At 38.6% G+C, this 22,472-nt stretch overlaps 1 protein-coding gene across 2 annotated transcripts; it reads right to left on the minus strand.

Annotated features, from left to right (window-relative positions):
* Positions 1-4,668: 4,668 nt before the first annotated feature.
* On the minus strand, positions 4,669-18,111 carry LOC121164007 (cytochrome P450 2C3-like). 2 transcript variants are annotated; one of them, XM_040991835.1, is made up of 9 exons: positions 17,903-18,111; positions 16,089-16,251; positions 15,058-15,207; positions 12,913-13,073; positions 11,525-11,698; positions 11,006-11,147; positions 9,377-9,564; positions 7,706-7,847; positions 4,669-5,053 (listed from the first exon to the last, which is right to left on the minus strand). In XM_040991835.1, exons 1-9 carry the CDS (start codon positions 18,068-18,070, stop codon positions 4,872-4,874), a joined length of 1,470 nt encoding a protein of 489 aa, XP_040847769.1. In that variant the 5' UTR covers positions 18,071-18,111; the 3' UTR covers positions 4,669-4,871. The 2 variants fall into 2 exon arrangements, with proteins under 2 accessions (XP_040847769.1, XP_040847770.1); XM_040991836.1 differs by lacking the exon at positions 11,525-11,698.
* Between the last annotated feature and the right edge of the window lie 4,361 nt (positions 18,112-22,472).

Below are 22,472 nucleotides of genomic sequence, written 5' to 3' on the forward strand. Positions count from 1 at the left end.
ATGGAAACAAAAAAAAGTCAGCACATGGATTCACATTTCATAACTTGGAACCACTTAAGAGAAGGCTAGATTCCAATTTTATTCCAGTTTATCTGATATTAATGCTACAATTCTAGAGAATGACGTAAACAATATTTTAAGAGTAATATTATTCACACACAAGCATTGCTCATAGAACTAGAGGCTGAATGCTTAGGTTTACATTTACAAAGCATTTATCTCACTTGCATCAAATTTTTTAACTGCAAAATTCACTCGGGGATGTTTATAACAAAAACTGAATATCCATTGTTTTTGATGTGCTCTGTTGTTACAAAACAAGGTCAGCAAGTAACAAAGCAATTTGTTGGTTTTTTTTTAAACACCAGATATTTTATTGCTGATCCGGTTCTTTGGCAGTTACAAATCAATATGTTTTAAAGTCATGTTTATTGGTCTGCATCCTACTCCTCCCCTTCCTGACTAAAGGGTACAGGGTGGAGTCAACATACCAGATTGCAAAAGAGAGGAAAAAAAATGCTTAAGCTGCCCTTTAGGGTAACTAAATCTGCAGGGAGCAGCTGGTTTAAACAGAAAGAGCATTTAAGGGAGTTGTGAGGAAGGAGGGTTGGAAGAGCAGTCACTCCTGCTTCCAGGAGAAAGAGCTAGAGTTTAAGTGTATGAGGTGGCTGGGCAAGAGAGGAACAAGAGATCAGAGTCTGGCAGGAGTTTTCTAGGTTGGTCATTGGAATCCCTGCACCTTGAGTCAGGGATTTTGCGAGGATAACGCCCAAGAGCAAAAGTGAAGAGAGATTGGAAAAGAGTTTACACTCACCTGTCACCCGCAGTGAGAAGAATCGTCATTACTCTGAAGTGACATGTAGAGTTAGCAACGGTTGAAAGACTATGAGTGGATTCCTTTACAGTCTAACCCCAGTTGGGGTCAGAAGAAGTGATTTTGGCAGCTCAGATCTCTGAGTGGGGAAAGAAGAAATGAGACAGCATACCACCTTCAGAAGGGAGACTATGAAAGGCAGGGCAGAAGAAGAAAGGCAAGATGGAGGACAGGGTCCAATCACGTGGGACAGCCTGGCTGGCAGTCTTCCCAGGTGACTAGAGCTGGGTGCTTGGCTGTCAGCCTTTGGCCCTCACCCACTGCTTGCAACATAAACAAAGGGAGGAAGAGAATTTCAGAGCCACATCTTGGCTCCTAATCAGAGACCTGGCTCTGATCAGAGGCCAGTCCCTGGCCTCCAGATTTCCACAAGGAAATGTTATGCTCAGAGGAGAGAGGAGGAGAGAGAGAGAGAGAGAAAGAGGGAAAGAGAGAGAATGACAGACTTATGACTGTTTGTAAAAGACTATACTAGTCTCAAAATGGGGAAATCAGTGAGGGGGAGATTTGGGAAAGGGGAAAAGAAATCCCAGAGACTATGGAGCTGTACCACAAGATAATTAATAATACTAACTTTAAAATATTCTAAAAACCCATGTATCTGTAATAGTTTAAAAAATGTTTTAAAACAACATGGATTTTAAGCTTCTGTTTTTATGCCTTTTTTTGGTAAAGGACTCTTGCTCTCACTGTTTTTTTCTAAGCTGCTTTTCAGAGCAGCTGGTGTGTACACATCTGGACTCTAAGCTGCTTTTCAGAGCAGCTGGTGTGTACACATCTGGACTCTAAGGAGATTGTTGAGAAAGAACTTCCTCCCTTCATACCCATGCTCCATGTGCGCCAAATACGAACCCACACATTAGAAAATTGAAGCATTCCTAAAATACTACCCCGACAGTGACAGCCAGGTTATTCTGTTTCCTATTCCTCACATATTGAAACCTGTAAACTCATTATAAAAATCGATGTTGTCTTTATCTTTCTGTGCTTGGAGCTGTTACAATTTCTCTCATGGATTTGACAAAAGTTTTATGTGACATTTCCATGTATGGTGGCCTATACGCTATTGTGCGTTTGTTTTTTACTCCTTCTACAACTTCACAAAGAGATGGGCCTTTATTATACTAAAAATCCAATGGCAAAGATGCGGAAACCCCTATGTGTCTCTTCCCTAAACATTATGGTAACTGCTTCATCATTTACCACCCTTACATCAGCAAAAGCAATATTTTTTTTCTATTGTGCTTGAGCCACTGCAACAGTCCTTGAAAACATAATTATCCTTCTAATTATAAAAAAGGAAAATACACATTGTTTTATTAATTTATTGTTAAATTCTTCTACCACACACAAGGTTTCCTCTTGAATCTGGTTCTCTATAGTTTTTTCCCCCATGCCCATGTTTTGCAAAACTGTGAGGGGAAATGTTGAATTTCATATTTTTCCATTGTCAAAAACAAGTCCTACTGGGACAAAAGAAACAGAAGAGCATAGAAGGATAGGTTCCACATTCATGAAATCTAAATGAGAATACTCATGTCTGGAGATTACACGGATACTTAAGTGGGATGTCAAGGAATGTAGCAGTGTCAGCTTAGGCACCAAAGCAAGTCCTTCCTGAAGGGATGAATTCTACTTCCAGGCGATCTTGTACTCAAGCTGCAGGATCACCTTACTCCTGTGTCTCCTGTCTTGGCAAGCCCTGGAGATTTCAGAGCTGCAAGCCCAAAGCTCTGCTTAGGTCACACCCTTAAAACCATCACTCCTTTTCTGGTCTTATTCTTTCTTGATTTATAATCATGACAGAAAAGTTAGCATATATATGAATTCACTTCACAATATTGCAGAATTTATAATGAAATAAAATTTTACATACAATACAAACAAACAATTTTAGTCTAAGCTAGCATTTGAAGAAATTGTAAAAAAATAAATATGTGCACTGTGTAGCTTTTATTGTGGAAATTCAAATTAAATCTAAACTTAAATGTATAAGAAACTATTTTCAAAATAGTTTTTGAAATTATTTTTCATCATCATGATTGTTACTCATTCATGACCCTAACAAACTGATGCCATTGATATTCAAAACCCAGACAAATCTTGCATTCCTGAAACAAATAAATTTAAATTGGTTATTATCATTTTCTATATTAATAACTTAAGTGTATTATTTTCTCCATGATTTGCTTCAATGTACCTGTGAGAATGTCGCATGGTTATCTTTTTGGTGTTTACTCATCCGGTTTGGGAGTTAAGGATCTCTGCCTAAACAACACATAAAACTGTAAAGCTCACTACCACTCCTTCTGGAATATTTGTTGATTTCTGTTAACAACTTGAACGTGCCAGGATCCCATATGGGCGCCGGTTCTAATCCCAGTAGCTCCACTTCCCATCCAGCTCCCTGTTTGTGGCCTGGGAAAGCAGTCGAGGATGGCCCAAAGCCTTGGGAACCTGCACCCATGTGGGATACCAGGAAGAAGTTCCTGACTCCTGGCTTTGGATCGGTGCAGCACCAGCCGTTGTGGTCACTTGGAGAGTGAATTTCAGACAGAAGATCTTCCTTTCTGCCTCTAGAAAGGAACCAGCACCCATATGGGATCCTGGCACGTTCAAGGCGAGGACTTTAGCTGCTAGGCCACGCCGCCGGGCCCAAGTAAATTTTTTTTTCTGATGACATGCTTTGTAACTATTCTAACAGTATGATTATATGTTAAATATCTTTATTCATTTATTTAAAACATCAAAATTTTAGAGTTACAGACATACAGAGGTAGATTAACTTCTCTAGTTACTATTTGAATGCCAGCATTAGCCAGAGTGGTGGTAAGCTAAATCGATGAGCTAGAGATCAGGCAGTCAGCTTCACAAGATTTGATCCACCAGTTGCTGCTCTCCAGAATGTGCATCTAAAGGAGACTGAGAGAGTGCATTGTGAGACAGTGGCTTAGGCTGCCTTCTCTATAGCCAGCATCCCAATTAGGCATTGGTTCAAGCTCTGACTGCTGTACTTCCAATCCAGCCACTTGCTAATTTTACTAGAAAAGAAGTGAGAGGTGGCTTGAGTGTATGGGCCTCTAACCCAAGTGGGATACTGTAGGAGGACATTGTGACTCTTAGAAGGTCAGCGAGCACAGGATTACAATTAATTAGATAATATTTGCATGAGAACAACCAAATGGCTACCTTTGTATACCTGATGGGATATCATTTGTATAAGAACAGTTGAGAGGACAGCGTGTGTATGAGAACACTTGGTGGAATATACAAAACAAAAGGAGTTCCAAACAAAAGTATAGAAATAGTTGATGGGTTTTGTTGATAAGCTCAATACCTCCTCCCTTATCCCACATGGACCCTCTGTGTATAAAGTCTGATGCCAGTAATAAACTTCGGCTTTGATCATCAGTCAGGGTCCACGCGTGTTATTATGGGCTTCGTGCACCAAGTCCATCGCTGCAGGACAGCGACAGGAAACCTTAATGAAATTCCAGGCTTCTAGCTTTGCAAAGCCCAATTCTTGGCTCTTTTGGGATCCTGGGTGTGAAATAGCAATTGTATGATCTCTGTCTCTCTCTCTCTTCCTCTTGCTAAAAACATCTACCTATTTACTTGAAAGAGAACAGGGGTTGAGGGCATCAGTACAGGATGTGGGTGTCCTGAAGGCATCTTAACTACTGGGCTGCAAACATTCTTCCTCATTCTTAATGTTGATAAAATAGAACATGGAAGTTATAATGTGTTTTCACTAGGTACACACCACCAAGGCAATGCAATTTATGAATTCCAGGTTTTATTATCAGGAGAATTTTATTGAGGATGAAACTGTGCCTTTATGCATTGGTGAAATCAACAAATGGAGTTTGAGGGACAGAAGACTTGAGAAGACATGCTTAGCGATGTTCTTCTCAGGTCTTCTCAATGGTGAGGATGGGTAACACATGACGCATGCCTGAAACCATTTGACTTGCTCGGATGGGGTCAGTTATTTTCTTTAAATGGGAACAAAGCACAGCTCATAGGAGGGTGGAACAGAGATAAACCCTTTATTCACTGGAGTGGTGTCGATATCCTTTGGATCAACCAGTGATTTTAAGGTGAAATGCTGCAAGATGGTGGTCAGGACTAAAAACAGCTCCATGCGGGCCAGGCCCTCTCCCACACAAGCTCTTTTTCCTAAAAGAGACACAACATTAACGATACACATAGTAGACACAGATAACCGTGAAATCAATAAAGATACTAATTAGAAGCTGATGATCAAATTCACTTCTGCTTTGACAGAAAGGTAGCTTCATTTCCTCAGCACGTGTTAATGTGTATATGTCCTGGGAATAAATATATTATGTGCAACCCCTTAGGACTACTGTGCTGAGGCTTGCCAGTGCTCCTTTTTACACACACCCCCACACTTACACACACACACACACACACACACACACACACACACACACACACTCTCACACACACATCCAAATTGGCATGATGTAAACACAATGCTTTTCCACCTCTGACCCAAAATACAACAACAGCTTTATTTTCCACACAATTGTACTCAGAAGCATATCTCAGTCTTGTCACACACCCAATGAAACAGTTTTCAAAAGCTTACAAAATATAGAAGTATCAGAAACAAAAGCCATATCTTATAAAAGTCATATGTAGTCACATTTTTCTCATTCTATTTTATTTTTATTTGCCCTAATTTGAATAGTTTAGAAAGAATCTTATGTATTTTTATGTATTATTTCATGTGATAGGAACATTATTAGTTTTATTCATTATAGTCACTTTGTATTTTTGAATTGGAAATGTGAACCTGTCCGTGAAATCCCCCCAAACCATCCAGGAGGCTCTAGCCCTTTGACTCCTTCCATCAGCTCCTCCACATTCAACAGTTACTGACCATGCACCAGAAACCAAATATACTGGCCACCTGCAGTTTATCTCAGACTCTTATGCTTCCTTTAATGGGAGAGCTGTTCCCCTGTGTCCCACTGCTAGATAAACTGCATACGGTTTTTGATTCAACCCAGGCATCATAGATTGCATTATAATATCTATAATGCACCATTGGTATACAGACACCTACCTTACCTATTCAACAAATCAATGATATAACCACTATGGTACATTTTAAAACGATAAATGTAAAATGTTAAATGTAAATGTTTAAAATGTTAAATGTTGATTGTAAAATGTTAAAATGTTTAAAAGTAACTAATCTGACTCCTGGAGTAGATATGTTAAGGAAAAATGCAAAAATCTGCTTTCAATGATAGCAAAAGGATCAGGACAAAAGTTGGTCTGGCTCCAAATAAGGTAGGCAGAAAAGGCATGGATAAGCCGTGGCTTGTTAGGGATCATCTACAAACATTGCACGCACTCCTGGGACTGCACTATGAAAGGTCTCTCAAGAGAAATTTGTGTTTTTCCCAGTCAAGAGCAAAAGTCTTATTTCTGCTAATGTTTCAGTTACTTATGTAGAAAAAGTCCTCACCTTGCAGTCTGCCTATTAGTCTTCTTTTGGATTATACTGAAAACTCTCCATTCTATCTCTGTCTAGATGCGCCTGTATTTGTCATTTTAGCCTTACTGTGCACAGCCAACATAACATTGATAACATTGATATAATTTCCCCTTTGGATTATGAATCAATTCAGAAGACCAGATTCTAGAAAGGCCAGACTATTTACTCTCTCAACCCTATCATCCATATTGTGAAGATGTCCATATTCATCTTCACAAAGATTCATCTCCTGGAAGACATCAACTCCCTTGAGCTAACGGTCTACCCAGGTTTCAGGGCCACCCTCCTTCCTGTGACCCTACAGAACCAGGATGGGTTCATCTTCCTCATGGAATGAGTCTTCACTGCTTCTCCGCATCTTTACTTCCATTTCCCCAACCCCATCTAAAGAAACTCTGTTCAGTAAACTGATCATTTAAATCTTAATAACTATGGCAACTGTTTCTTCCTGGATCTCTTACAAATTGAGGGATGATTCAAATGCATTACTTTCTCCATGACAATTTCCCTATGAACAAGTATGCTTGCTTCTGAGTGCATACTTTGCCTAAGTCTGGAGCCTCCATAAACCATTCCTCATGCTTGAGTCACATAGTCTGATTGTTCCTCTTTCTCTTATAGGAGGCACTTGTTTCCCACTCACTTTGCTATTTTTGAATGAGTGCAAGGGATTGCTACATGTGGCAAGCTCAGGATACTGTACTGAGTGAACTGGCTTCTAGGAGTTGATGAGGAGAGCCTTGATAGGACTGGTATTCTAGGAGTTTGAAAATTTCAGAATTCATCAGGAAGCAGACACTTTGAATGCTGCCTGCATCCCAAGGAAAAACTGCCTGGGCCTTAGAAGTGATGATTCCAACTCATGCAAAAGGCAGCTCCTCTATCCTCATGGCAAGTTCAGAGGAGCCTGCTTGAAAAGTCTAACTTCATCTCATCTGCCATGGAGATGAAAAGGAATGTTACCTTGGCCCTTAGTGGATCTAGCTAATTCTCTGATTGCAAGTGCTGGTATATCATTTTTGCACTGGTTTACATCCTGTTTGTTTTGTTTACAAACCAGCTTCATACGTGTAGCCTGGGTAATAGTGTGGGATGGCTGAGATCTTTGGGACCCTGAACCCAGAAGGCAGACCCATGAGTGGCTTTTGGATCCTGGCTACAAGCATGTTAGCTACTCCCATGATGACCATTAGTGGGAATAAATCAGTGGATGAAGATTTCTCTCTCTCTTTCTTGCTTTCTCTGTAAATTTCCCTTTCCAATAATAGTTAAATCTAGAGAAAAGAAAGTTTGCTTGCCTGTGGAGAAAGGCATGAAGTAGTCACTCTTCTTGAAATTGCCACTTGCATCCAGGAAATGGCCAGGGTCAAACTTCTCAGGGTTGGGAAACTCTTTGTCATCATACAGGACAGAAGTCAGAGATGGTAATATTTCTGTGCCCTGATAGACAATCATACAAGCAGAGTTGTAACAGGAGGACTTGAACTAAAATCGGAAAATTCTGATCTAAACAATTGATTTAAACATGTTGAGAAAGAAACATCAAGAAAGGAATTTACTTGTTCCATATAACTGAATAAAATCAATCAGTGGCTGGAATTGTGGCACCACGGGTTAAACATTCTAATATATATCTCTTTCCTGTGAACAAGAAAAATTGACAACATACTTCCTGTTAAATGTTTAGCAATTTTACACTACTTAAAGCGAATAAAAGTCCAAACATCAAATGTGGATATATTTTATACTGTTTTTGCGTCTCATATTCTGTTTTGTTTTTATTTATTATTTTATTTTTTGTAACTTGGTCCCATATGCACAGGGATTTCCCCTCAGATTCCTCCCACTAGTGTTCTTTTAAATAAATTGTCATATATTCTTGAAAGGTGGGAGTACTGTTTCAATTCTCCTAAGATTTATTATTGTTATTAAAACTTCACTAATATATTGGGCCTAGTGCCATGGCCTAGCGGCTCAAGTCCTCGCCTTGAACATGCTGGGATCCCATATGGGCACCAGTTCTAATCCTAATTCCATGCTTCCCATCCAGCTCCCTGCTTGTGGCCTGGGAAAGCAGTCAAGGACGGTCCAACGCCTTGGGACCCTACACCTGAATGGGAGACCTTGAGGAAGTTCCTGACTCCTGGCTTCGGATATCTTCCTGTCTTTCTTTCCCTCTGTATGCCCGACTTTCTAATAAAGAAAAAGAGCATCTCTAAGTACTGTTCTGAAACCGAGAGTACCTTGGGGTTGGTAACAATACCAATCTGTTGCGCTGCATTTGTTTTTTATTTTTTTAAAGATTTATTTATTTTTATTGAAAAGTCAGATATACAGAGAGGAGGAGAAACAGAGAGGAAGATCTTCTGTCCGATGATTCACTCCCCAAGTGAGCGTAATGGCAGGTGCTGTGCCAATCCGAAGCCAGGAGCTTCCTCCAGGTCTCCCACGTGGGTGCAGGATCCCAAAACATTGGGCTGTCCTCAACTGCTTTCCCAAGACACAAGTGGGGAGCTGGATGGGAAGTGGAGCTGCTGGGATTAGAACCAGCACCCATATGGGATCCTGGCGCGTTCAAGGTGAGGACTTTAGCCGCTAGGCCACCAGGCCGCCAGGCCCTGGGCTGCATGTTCTTTAACACAGTAGGGAGGCAGGAGAGTATTGAACTGGATGTTTTACAAATAAATGAAGATGTTAGATGGGTAGTAAGGAAGAAAGCAGGACGATATCATACTGGTTAACTGTTAGGAGTCATAAAGTCTGACACTGGAAACAGAGATAGAAAAAAAGACTAGTGGACAAGCAGTGTGGAATTATCTGTGTACTTAAAATCTTGTATCTGTGGTAGTTAGTACCATTACACTTCTACAATAGTATAAACTACCTGGAAGGTTAGGCAATCAATAACTACTACTGCAACAACTGAAAGCCTATGATTCTTGAGGAAGAGAAGAAAAAATGCATATCACCTTTGGAATGTGGTATCCTCTAAACTCAATGCTCCGAGTCACTGCGTGGGAAACATTATTAGGAACCAGGTCAACGTATCTCTGGATCTCATGGATGACAGCATCCGTGTAGGGCATGCGGCTCCTGTCCTGCATGCAGGGGCTCCGGTGTCTGCCGATCACACGCTCAATCTCTTCCTGGGCTTTAGCTGGCAGGGCAGGCGTTGGATTTAAAGTCAATTTTTCTTAATAGATTACACAATATCACACTGTGGTATGATACATGAAGTGGATAAATTAAGTGTTTCTATCCAATAACAGGAAAATGAAGCAGAATTGTAGCTCCAAGGCAGATACAAAGCTCATGGGAAGTGAGCCTCATGAGTCTTACAATAAACACATAAAACTGTTATCATAAAACCAGTATCAAGACTCTAATCCTGGTTTTGTTGTTGTTGTTTTTCTGTATTACTGTTTTCAGTCATAATCACCCTAGGTCTTTGAAAAGCTAGTGTGGCTATTTGGTTCAAGGGAGGCTATGTCTTGTGAGAGGGGCATCTAAATACTACATCGTATAGGATCCAGCAAAGAAATTTTTGAGGATGTGTTTCTAGATTGTATTTAAAAGCAATCCATGGGACCCAGCACAATAGTTTAGTGGCTAAATCCTTGCCTTACATGCACTAGGATCCCATATGGGTGCCGGTTCATATCCTGTCTGCTCCATTCCAGCTCCCAGCGTGTAGCTTGGGAAAACAGTCAAGGATGGCCCAAAGCCTTGGGACTCTGCATCCATGTGAGAGAGCTAGAAGAAGCTCCTGGCTCCTGGCTTCAGATCAGCTCAGCTCCGGGGATTGTAGCCACTTGAGGAATAAACCAGTGGGCAGATATTTCTCTTTGTCTCTTCTCTTTTTTATCTGATTTTCCAGTTAAAAAAATGAAATAACTCTTTTTAAAAAAGCAAAAAATAATTAACGATTAACTTCAAAGTAAAAAAAAAGTTGATATCAGGGAAGTAACTTCATAGTGTTAGTGTCTTAGCGCTCCAAACAACAAAACATGTTATTGTAGTGAAGAAATATTGGATGACATGAATACTTAGTAAAAAATGTCAAAAATAAAGAAAAGTTGTATTTACTAAAATAAGCTTTTAAGTGAAATTTTGTGCAAAGTCATTCAAGAAGGTTATATAAAAATAATTTACTGTAGATTGAAACCTTTTTGGGAAACTGAGTTTGGTTTTCTGTCTAGGAAACATTTTAATTGTGAGTGCATCTGGCTAGAAATACTATTTAAAAATATATACTTATCTGAAGACTCACAGAAGACTATGAAGCCAGATCTTTTCCGGGAAAGAGGGAAAATTTCTCTCTCCAGCTCCTAAAAGCAGTATTGTTCTTACACCCCTCCTGACCCTGATCAGGGATTCTGCAGCTTGTCACAGCAGAAGAATGTTCTCTGCCCTCCAGGCTTGGTTGTGGGGTTGTCAGCTCTATCCCATGTTTAATAGATGATCTAATTTTAATTAATTAATTAAGCCCTGAGATATTTTCCTTGCTCATTCTCTAGTGATTGAAGGTTAGTACAGGTATCAATGCTTTCTTCTAATTCTATCTGAAAATTCATCCTGTCTGACATCGATGACCATACCTGCAATCTCAGGATGCTTCAACAGGAGCAAGAGTCCAAAAGTTATGGTGGTGCTCGTTGTATCTGTGCCCGCACTGAACACATCCCATACAGTAATGAGCAAGTTTTCCATGGTAAATTCAGACTGTTCCTTATGTTTTTCCTAGCAAAGACATATGAGTATTTCATGATAAACTAAAGTCATCGGTGTTAACACAAAATAATCACACATAACAAACACATTTAGGAAATTAATTTTCTTTGTTACATATTCTATCCATGGAACTTATTTTATTTACAAAGACATATTATTATCGTTCAGCAAAATATACATATATATATATGTCTCTGTGTTTTGTGCTTTTTCCATTTGCCACCAAATAAGAAACTGGTTTTTACATTATCAGTATAATACCTTCTAGAATTTTAAAACATGTCAACATTTGCACAAGGAATAAACAAAACTTCATGAGGTAGCTTTTTGTTCATCTGAATCTTATTACCCACAATATAAGGTGGAAAACCCAAATCCCATTCTACCTTTTCCATTTTAATCAGGAAATAGTCAATAAAGTCCCGAGGATCATTGACATCCAGAGATTGTTGATGTTCTTGTACTTTTTCCGAAATAAACTTGATCTGGGCAGCAACGTTTTTAAATAACTGGTGATGACTTCCTGGGAGATAATGTAACATGGGAAAACTGTTGTAGAGCTGAAAGATGACAGAATTCTTTGTTAGTTCACTTTAAACAGCTCACAGCAGTCTCTTGTTATGTGTCACAAATACTTTGCTGTGTGCTGAGTTGATAAAGATGAGTTGGACTTGCTTTCTGCGGTGGAACATGGTAATTTGAAGGATACGGTAAAGAAAAAAAAAAAGACCACTTTTTGTTCAGTTTCCAGCCACATCTGAAGGGATTCAGGAATTGTCTTGGTGCCTTCTCTGTTCACATGAGAATACTGAGATTCACAAAAGCCAGCCAACAGTTCAAAGACAATCTAGTGGTATCAGAGCTAGGAGCCAATTTTATGCATATTTCTCCAAGGAACTGTCTAAAAACTTAGTACTCATGCTCTTCTGATGTAATGAAAAAAAAAAAAAACGGTGCATCAGAGACTAAGGCAGTACCTACATTACTTAGTTTGTTATATTTAGTATATTTAGTATATATTTAGTATATTTAGTATATATTTAGTATTTTCTTTCCACATGAACATGTACATTCACCTGACATTGCTTCAGACAACATCTTAGTGACTTAAAATCATCACCAAATCAATTTATATAAGATGTTACTATGAATCAAAGAACTTACAGAGAAGAAGTAGAGATTTCATATGTAGATTGGTGTTTGCCTCAATTGCCTTAAAGAATATTCTAAATAGTTTCAAGTACTCATAGTTTGATCCAGATAACCAGAGTGTAGACTATCTTTGGGAGTCTTCCCACATTAAAACACATGTTTCACTTTTTGAACTCCATGGAGTTTTGTTAGCTCATACAATTCTTTAATGCTTGTAAATACGTCCAATGAAAGAATCTCAACTGAATTTGAACTGTGGTAATATAGCAAGGTGGAGAAATCCACCATGGGGAGAGGGTTCGGGGAGTGGTGGGGGGAATCCCAGTGCCTATAACACTGTGTCACATAATGCAATGCAATTAATAAAAAAAAAAAAGAAATTTTACACATCTTCCCTTTAAATAAAAACTAAGAAAAAGTCTCAAAAACATCTTATTGTAAATGAAAGATTCTGATACGTTATTTTCCTTCTCATCTACTTTATGCCTTCAATGATATTTCCTTGCACCAAACTGATTCGATAACTTAATGATTGCTTGCAAGTACTACTTCGAAAAACATTATTTAGCACACCTTGACTTGATATAAAATAATGTTTTATTTAAAGACATCCTCACTTTACCTGTATCCACCTAGTGGCTGAAAGTGCAAAGTTTTCATGAAAATATTTAATCAAGCTTTGAAATTTCTCATCACCATAGTCAAAACGATTGTTAAAAATAATGGAGCAGATCACATTGCAGGGAACACAGAACAGAAGTAAGCCAGGATCACAGGGAGCTCCTAAGGAAAATAGAGTCAAAGTTAGTGCACAGTTCCCATAGATTTTAAATTGACAATCTTAGTTGAGAATGGTGATTACCTTGACAAATTATCATAAATATAAACTCCATATGTCTGCCACAAAATCACAATACCCCAAAAAACTATCTGTGCCATCCAAGTTTATTTGTTAATTTCCCCTAATTAGTTCCTTATTCACATCCTTTTTCATTTATTAAAAATATACAAAAAGGAAAGTATTTGAAAGGAAGTCATTAAAATATTTTTAAATTGTGGAAGTTAACGTTCTGTGTGAATACTCTTATTAAGTGCACAGAATGCCCTAGTAAAAATCAATAAATGAATGTCAGTGTTTTTTTTAAAATTGAAAACAAAGTATATTTTTCCTTGAAGAAGAAAATAATGAAAGGATTATATTAGGATACTTGAAAAACTATGTTGTAGCTTTGGAAATAGACTTCTATATATAATAAAAATTATTCCACCTTTTGATGTTTGCTAATGATATATTTTAAAGATCTTAAATATTATCATCTATATCTTCTCCCTCAGTTAACATATGAATGACTTAACCTTAAACAGAGAAAAAGAAAACTCAAGGTCTCCATTCTTTACCAAAAGAAGGAATTTAAGCCACATAAAAGAGCAGGGATAAATGACACTACCAAATAAATACAGCAATTCTCTGATACCTGACATCAGAGAAAAAAAAAATTGAATCACCTGAAATGGAACTCAAAGAAATCATTTAAAGAACCTCAGTGACATGTAAGGTGATTAGATGGAAAACTGAAGAAATCAAAAAGACATTCCTGAATCTGGATAAGGAGTTCAACAAAGAAATAGATAATAGAAGGAAAAACTAATAGAAGTCCCGTAGCAGCATGATTTTAATACCTGAAATAAAAGGTACTAATGAAATATTCAACATGACTATACTGAGAAGACAAGAGATTTTCTGGGCCCTAGGACACTGTTCTGAAATGTCATGGAGCAAAAAATAATAATAGAGCATGAACGAGCGTGAGGAAAGCTTTTAGGAGTTGTAGAATACCACTAAACCAACAAATACTTCACACACTATGAACAGTTAAGTGAGAAAAGATGGGGAAAAATAGAAAGCAGCTTTAATGCAGTACTGCAGATAATCGAATACTTTACATATTTTGGTAGAGTTGGGAAGAGCCAGATGTGTCAAGCTCATAAACTGTCAAATCAATGAAACTCAAAGATCCTCTGCAAGGCATATGATAGATTGTCAAAAGTTCCACACAAACAGATTTCTAAAATTAGCAAGAGAAAAGTACCATGTGTAATTCCCACTAGAGTATCTACAGATTGCTCAGCAGACAAAAAATAAGAAGGCATACTTAAAACGCTGAAAGCAAAATAAAAAGCCAGAGCCAAAACATTAGAGCCAACAAACCACCCACCAAAATGAAGGAAAAATAGTACCTCACAAACTGCTTAACAGACTGCTTGACCTAGAGGTGAAAATACAATAACTACAGTCGAGGGGGAGTCTAGCTATACTAGTGTTCCCATACTAGTATTGTTTCAAGTCCTAGCTAATTTTTGAGGGGGAGTCTAGCTAGGACTTGAAACAACCACGATATCTTTTTCTGGGCTCATAGGTGATATTTCTCAAACCCTCTTACACATAAGTATGACACCAGTAACAAAACTATGGCTCATGAATATGATAGAATTATTTTGTGCCACTTTCACTGCTGGTCTAAATACTACTCACACTTAACCAAAGAAATGGCAAGAACCGTACATAACACAAGAAGCCCAATGTGGAAGATATCAAGGGGGTCCCTCGATAGGGTTCTAAAAAGGCTGTTGTGCCAACTGCTTCAACTCTTTCCCCTCTTATGTGAAGTAAAGTGAATTTCTGTTGTATTTGAGCTGCCGTATCATTTTTAACTACTGTTAATACTCAAACACTAGTGTTGATTATGTTAAAAAAAAAAGTATGCACCGTTAGTTTTTCTTAATTCTTCTATCAGACACAAGGCTTCCTCTTGAATTCGGTCTTCAACAGTTTTCTTTCCCATCCCCATATTTCGCAAAACTGTGAGGGAAAATCGCCGGGTTTCCTTCCATATTTCTCCACTGCTGAATACAATGCCTGTTGGGGTTTAAGGAACAAACACATGGTGAGTATCAGGCAAGGTCATGAATTAGAGGTAAAATCCTCATCTCAATAAATGATATGGACACACAGGCAAAGAATCAACTATACCCACTAGTGTTAACTTAAGGGATTTCCATTGAGAACTAATTCTCCTGCCGCCTTCTTTCAATATTCTATGATCAGGACTCCTGATTTTACATATTACTAAACTCTTCTTCATTCATTGGCAGATGACTGGAAAGTTGACAGGGAATAAATGGAAAATAGTTCACATACATATTAACTTAAAATCTAATATCAATTTCAAACTCCATCGCCTATGTGTTCCTTCTCAATTCTCTTATCAAGCTATATCTAACATTAGGCGTTGCATTTGATTGGAGTCCAACATTTTTCAGGCCTTTTGAGAAGAAGACACAATTGAAGGAAAGGCTGGAAATATACCAAACTTACAATCATTCCTTGTATATGATCCAAACTTTCTAAAATATCCTCTCAGTATCCATGGGTCACATCAGGAAGCTACATATTTAGGGAAGGGACAATTACATCATCATTCATGTGTACTTCATTTCCTCTTAATTTCTATGTAATAAGAGATCATCATTTCAATTATCTGTTCTTAGACAAAATTTACACAGCATTAATGGTCTGGTGGCTTGAAATCGCAAATTTTATGCTTACTGGAAGCACTTTTTCACATGAATAGATTTTACAAAACATTAAGTATGTCATATAGAATGAATACACACCACAGATAAATAAAAAATGCATGTCATAAATTCCTCTAAATGTTTATAATTTCTCAATGCTTTAGCCTATATTGAATCTTTGTGTCCCTCAAACTCAAGCATGTTCTCCAAACAAAAGCTTACCTAACCCTTTGGCAACTCTGTCTAACACTGGGAAAGGCCCTCTGCCAGAAAACTCCTCTCCCCGATCCATCAGGGCTTCTTTCACGGCTTCATATCCATACAACACTACAGTGGGCTTCATTCCAAAATATAGGGTGAAAACAGGTCCATACTCTTTTGCAAGCTTGAAGAGAGGTAGAGAATGAAAAAGTTAAATGTAGATCACGGATGGAAACACTTTTAATGTTATTGAAATATTTCAATATTCATTGACCCAACACAAAACGGTTCAACTTTTAAGACCATAGATTAATTGTAATAGTATTATCACTTTATCATCAGTACTGTTATGATTTTTGCCACCAACATTTATCCATACTAAGGTCGTACTATGTGACAGGGTCTATGTCCTTGATAATAGTACCGTAGTAACCTTTTCATGCTATTCTATTATTGTAAAGAGTTTCTCCTTCCTTCATGAAAAGAAAACAGATGTTGTACACCTCATAATTATCTATTTTTATTCCTCTTCTACATGGTAATTTTGCCACCAGTGATCCTACATTTATTAGTAATGGAGAATATGTTGGTGCTCTTACTATCATATTATATATTTACATTACAATACTGAAGTAGGAGCAACAAATATATGCTTTGACTTCTGCTACAAGCATATGAGCTAAAGTGCAGACACAGTCTCCTAAAATCCAGTCCCCAACACAGGAAGAAAGGGTAAGCAAGGACAGAGCTATGAAAGCACATTGTCTTGAGAAAAGACTTTTTTCTTTCCTCAAGTTTCAGATAGTTGCTACTATGTGGATAACTTGTACCCTAGACAGCATTGGCTAATTCATGCAGCAAAGATCATAGGAACTTCATAGATTTTTTTTATAGATTTATTATTTTTTTATGGGAAAGCATGAGTTACAGAGATAGAAGAAAAGACAGAGAGAGATCTGTTTACTGATTGCCACTCAAATGGCCACAATGGCTGATATTTGCCTGGTCCAAAACCTAAAGTTAGGAACTTTTTGGGGGTCTCCCATGTGGTTGCAGGGGGCTAAGAATTTGGGCAGTTTTATGTAGCAATAAGCAGAGAACTGGAATAAAAGGGAAACACCCAGGTGCAAAACAGTGCCCACATGGGATGCCCATATGGAACCAAGTTAGTGGAATTTTCATTTTTTTTTTTACTTTTTAAAAAGATTTATTTATTTTTATTGCAAAGCCAGCTATACAGAGAGGAGGAGAGACAGAGAGGAAGATCTGCTATCCGATGATTGACACCTCAAGTGACTGCAGCAGCATGTGCTGTGCCGATCTGAAGCCAGGAGGCAGGAACTTCCTCCAGGTCTCCCACAAGGGTGCAGGGTCCCTAGGCTTTGGGCCGTCCTGCCTGCTTTCCCAGGCCAAAAGCAGGGAGCTGGAGGACGAGTGGAGCTGCCAGGATTAGAATCCCATGGCTCCCATATGGGATCCTGGCACTTTCAAGGGGGGTACTTTAGCTGCTAGGCCATTGTGCCAGGCCCACTAGAATTTTTAAACTTAAACCATGTTCATATAAATTAGACTACATAAAAATTAATTACTCCAAGGGAGTTGTAATATGAACAGTTACTACCTCGCTTCTTCAATTTCAACAATCATTAAAAAGACCTTTTTCCATAGCATCTGAATGAGAAGCTGATCTGCATCTGTGCACACACACTGTACAATCATCATCCTTCCAGGCATACAGATTACAGGCTTGGCATACCCTCAATATTTCCTTCATAATCTTTCCCTGTTATCAGACTGACTTTGCTTACAACTGAGAGAAAATGAATCATACTTACCCTGCTTAAAGATTTGCTGATATTCTTATTATTTAGCTGTAAAAGATTTCCAACAATTGGGAGAGGAGTGGGGCCAGGTGGGAGCTTCCTCTTGCCATGGCTCTGCCTCCACAAAGAGAGGAGAATCACACAAGAAAGACAAATCACCAGAATAATTAGAAGACCCATGGACAAGGTGCGTGAAAGTCCAATGCAAAGCAAAAATCCAAAGACCTTATAAAAACAGGGCCATCTCATTATATAATCTGTACTAATCTTTGACCTTTTGATCAACATTCTACACTGCAATGCACTTTGGACTTTGGACGGATGGTAGGAAAACAAAACCATCATTTTTAATTGGCGGATTCCTGTATTATCTCTGGAAATCCCACTGAGGGATAGCTTTTACTTCATCAGAGAGTGACCTTAGTGGCCATAGTTTAATCATAAAATTGAGAACTGGCCACTCATGATAAAACCTTTACAATACTTGAGTATAGAAGGAGAGCATCTCAACAACGTCAAGGCACATTGTGACAAACCCACTGACAGTATCGTATTAAATGAGGCAATACTCAAAAAGCATTTCCAGCGAGACTGGAGGCAGAAAGAATGTTCTATTTCACCATTCCTATTCAACACACTTCGGCAAATTTTAGCCAGAGAAAATAAGCAAGAAAAAGGAAACAGTGGTACAAAATGCAAAAGGGAAGTGAAGTTATCCTTGCCTGCTAATGATAGGATTATTTAAACACAGGAGCAAAAAGACTCTGCTAAGAGACTGCTTGTCCTCACAAGAGAATTCAGTAAAATTGCACAATAAAGCCAACACATACACAATATCAATAGCTTTCATATATACCAATAACACTACGTATGAGAAAGGACTAGAAATAACAGTCTCATTCCCAACAAATCCAAAAAAGAACAATCCCATTCACAATAGATCATTGAAGATATTTTGGGATATCCTGAATGAGAATCACAACACATTAATGAAAAAAAAACCAACAAGAGAAACAGACACAAAACTTGGGAAAGCATTCCAAATATAGATATTGGAAGAATTAATACTATCAAACAAATTTATAATTTAATATGATACCAATAAAATATTAAGGACATTCTTAAACAAAGGGGCAAAAGATCCTAACACTGTTTGGAAACACAATAAACACCCAATAGCCAGATAACTCTTAAAAAAATAAAATCAAAGCCAGAAGCATTATAATAGCAGACATTAAGACAGCATGGGAAAACTTATGATGGAGAGAATTTCCTCTTGAGTCCTCTGAAACAGCTTTCCTCCTGCTGCTAATGTGCACCTTGGGAGACAGCAGGTGATGGCTCAAGTACATAAGCCCTGCTCACATGGAGTTTGGGCTGCTGGGTTTGGCATGGCCAAGCATTAGCTGTTTGGGACATTTAGAAAGTAGATCAGACTGAACCTCTACCTCTTTCACCCTCTCCCTGACATTCTAATGAAATTAAACAAGTAAAAGAACTAACTAAAAAGAAGGAGGAAGAGGAGGAGAGGAAAAAGAAAGAAAGGAAGGAAAGAAAGGAAGGAAGAAAGGAAGGAAAGACTGAAGGAAGGAAGGAAGGAAGGAAGAGGGAGGGAGGAAGGAAAGAAGGAAGGGATAAGAGCCCCTCAGATAATCACAGACAAAGGGGAAGAAGTTCTTACAAAGGCCATGCACATACATAGCCCAGCACAACACTGGATCAAAAAATAAACATGAACTGGTGCCCACATGGAATGCCAGCACATGCAAGGTGAGGATTTTAGCCACTGGGCTACCATGCAGGACCCTAGATTTGACTTTTATTGAGATGTTTCTTCTTGCCTTGAAGACAACATCCTTCTCCCTGTGTGCCTATATGCCCTTTCTCTGTCAGTGTTTGTGTGCACCTGCGAGAAAAATTGTAGAAAAAAATCTAGAACCTCTAAGAGATTAAGTGAGTGGTAGTGATCAGAGGAGAGGAGAGGAGAGGAGAGGGGAGGGGAGGGGAGGAGAGGAGAGGAGAGGGGAGAGGAGGGGAGGGGAGGGGGGAGGAGGGGAGGGGAGGGGGGAGGAGAGGGGGGAGGGGAGGAGAGATAGTGATCCTTCCTACTCCTAGAGTAAGCACAGTTCATCACTAGTACTGGGCGTTTCTGTGGCTCTGCTTCCCATCCAGCTCCCTGCTTGTGGCCGGGGACAGCAGTCAATGATGGCCTAAATCCTTGGGACCCTGCACACATGGCATTGATCCAGAAGAAGCTTCTGGCTCCTGGCTTTAGATCGGCACAGCTCTGGCTGTTGTGGTGTGAAATAGCAGATGAAATATCTTCCTTTCTGTATATCTGACTTTTTAATAAAAATATATGTCTTTTTTTTAAAGAGTCAAATCTGCCAGCATCTTGAGTATGGATTTTCCACTCCAAAACTGTGAGAAATTAATACCTGAGTTTTTAGCATCCAGTACAAATTTTGTCACAGAGCCCAAATATACTAAGACACCAGGTTAACCTAATGCTGTAACACAAAATGAACACAGGAGACAGGAATCAGAATGAAGGAGCCTATGTGGGCAGCCAGATGCCCATTGATTAGATGATTTACATAAGTCCTTGTATCAACAAAGCAAATTGAGAAATGGGTGATAAAGATGTTTTCAACACAGAAACTCAGGAAATTACAACATGGGTGCTATTGTAGGGCGTATCTCTGAGGATGAGGTGCCTAGGCACAGGACATTGGATAATATTCACAAGGAAGTGTTGGACAGGAAGTTACGTGTTGCCAGCTCACTTACTCGAATCCAGAAAAGGTGTACAACAAGGGACAGGAATTAGGCTGGTGCAGGGGAGCTGGGCAGAGGCTTTTGAACATGTAAGTAAGTGCTACATAATTTACCCTAGTAGACATGTATAAAATGGCCTATCCATGGTATATACATTGATTTCCTAGCACAAATTGGAGAGTTCATGACCTGTCACTGCCCTGAAAAGGCAGGAAGAGGACAAGAGTAATGAGAGGCTCTCCCCAGGTAGCTGCCTCACTGTGTCTCCATGCTTTCATGGCATTGGATTGTGCTTATTGTATCACAAAGGCACTAGCTCATGTACTCACTCAGACATGAAGAGTTTCATGTCTTACAGCTACTTGTTTTTCAAGGTTTTCAAAGCATCCAGTGCTGTTCCCCAATCTGTCCATTAATTTTAATGAGATATAAAGTCCCCCACTATATTTGTGGCAGAGTCTATCTCTCCATTTAAATCCATTAATATTTGTTTCATGTTACTACTTATTCTGACATTTCAGTGCTCATTTTTTAAAATTTCCTTTAATGTGATTCATATCAAAGTATGTATTATCTGATATAAGAATGCTTTCTTTCCATTATCCTGGAATATCTTTTTCCATCCTATTACGGTCAGTTTTCTTATACCTTTGTTGGTGAGGTGTACCTCCTGTAGGCAATAGATAGATGGGTTTTATTTTTTGATCCAGTCTGCTAACCTATGATGCTCAACTTGGTAGATGTCAGGGTAATACAAATGAAAACCACATTTACGTTCCACCTAACCCCAGAGAGAACGGCCTGCATTCAGAATTCTACTGACAACACCTGCTGGCATGGATGTGAGGATAAAGATACTTTCCTTCACTGTTGATGGACATGTAGACTAGAACAACCACTGTGGAAGTCAGTATGGAGAGTGCTGAGAGAACTGAAAACAGAACTGCTGTGTAACCCAGCTATCCCATTATGGGAAGATATTCAAAGGAAATGAAATCTGCATATGAAAAACAGACCTGTAATCCTATATTTACAGCAGCATTATCTACAATAGCACAATAGCAAAGACATGGAAATCATCCAGAAGCCCATCAAAAGAGGAGTGGATAAACTCCTCTACTCCATGGAACACTCCTCTGCCATTAAAATAATGAAATTATACCATTTGCAACCAAATGGTCCTAACCAGAGACCATTATGCTCAATGAAATAAATCAATCTCTGATATAAGGCAACCTTCATGCAAAATACAAGATCAGTACTATTTGTGTTACATCTCAGGGGTTTTGAAATTTTTCTTTTTATTTTCATTTCTTCAAAAAAGTTTTTTTTTCTTATTAATTTCTTCAGTGTCTCACAGGTCATACAGAAGCATCATCTTCTTCAAGAAGGTTCTTGATTTTCTTTTTCATTTCTTTAGCGACACATTGATCATTCAGTAGCGTATCATTTAACTTCATGTTGCTGTAAAGTTTTTTCTTTCTTCCTGCTGTTGATTTTATTTTGTGGCTTTTCATTTCAGTGAATGTTATAGTAACTGTGTAATAGAGACTATCATCTCCAGATGTGAAGATACAATGGAGTATGCATCTCTACTTCCAAATCAAAACTTGGACTCCCAATGAAGCTGTTAAATACATCTTGACAATAGGATCCTGGATTCTCTGCCATTGTCCATAGCTGCAATGTCAGGGCACTTAAAAAGCAGAATGATGGAATTGTGACTGTTTATAAAGGACTATACTAATGTCATAATATAGGGGGAATCTGTGGAAATGAGGAAATTTTGAGAGATGGGAAGGGA

This window comes from Ochotona curzoniae, unplaced genomic scaffold (genome assembly GCF_017591425.1).
Source record: "Ochotona curzoniae isolate NIBS_2020 unplaced genomic scaffold, NIBS_Ocur_1.0 contig_66, whole genome shotgun sequence".
In the NCBI taxonomy this organism is placed as follows: domain Eukaryota; kingdom Metazoa; phylum Chordata; class Mammalia; order Lagomorpha; family Ochotonidae; genus Ochotona; species Ochotona curzoniae.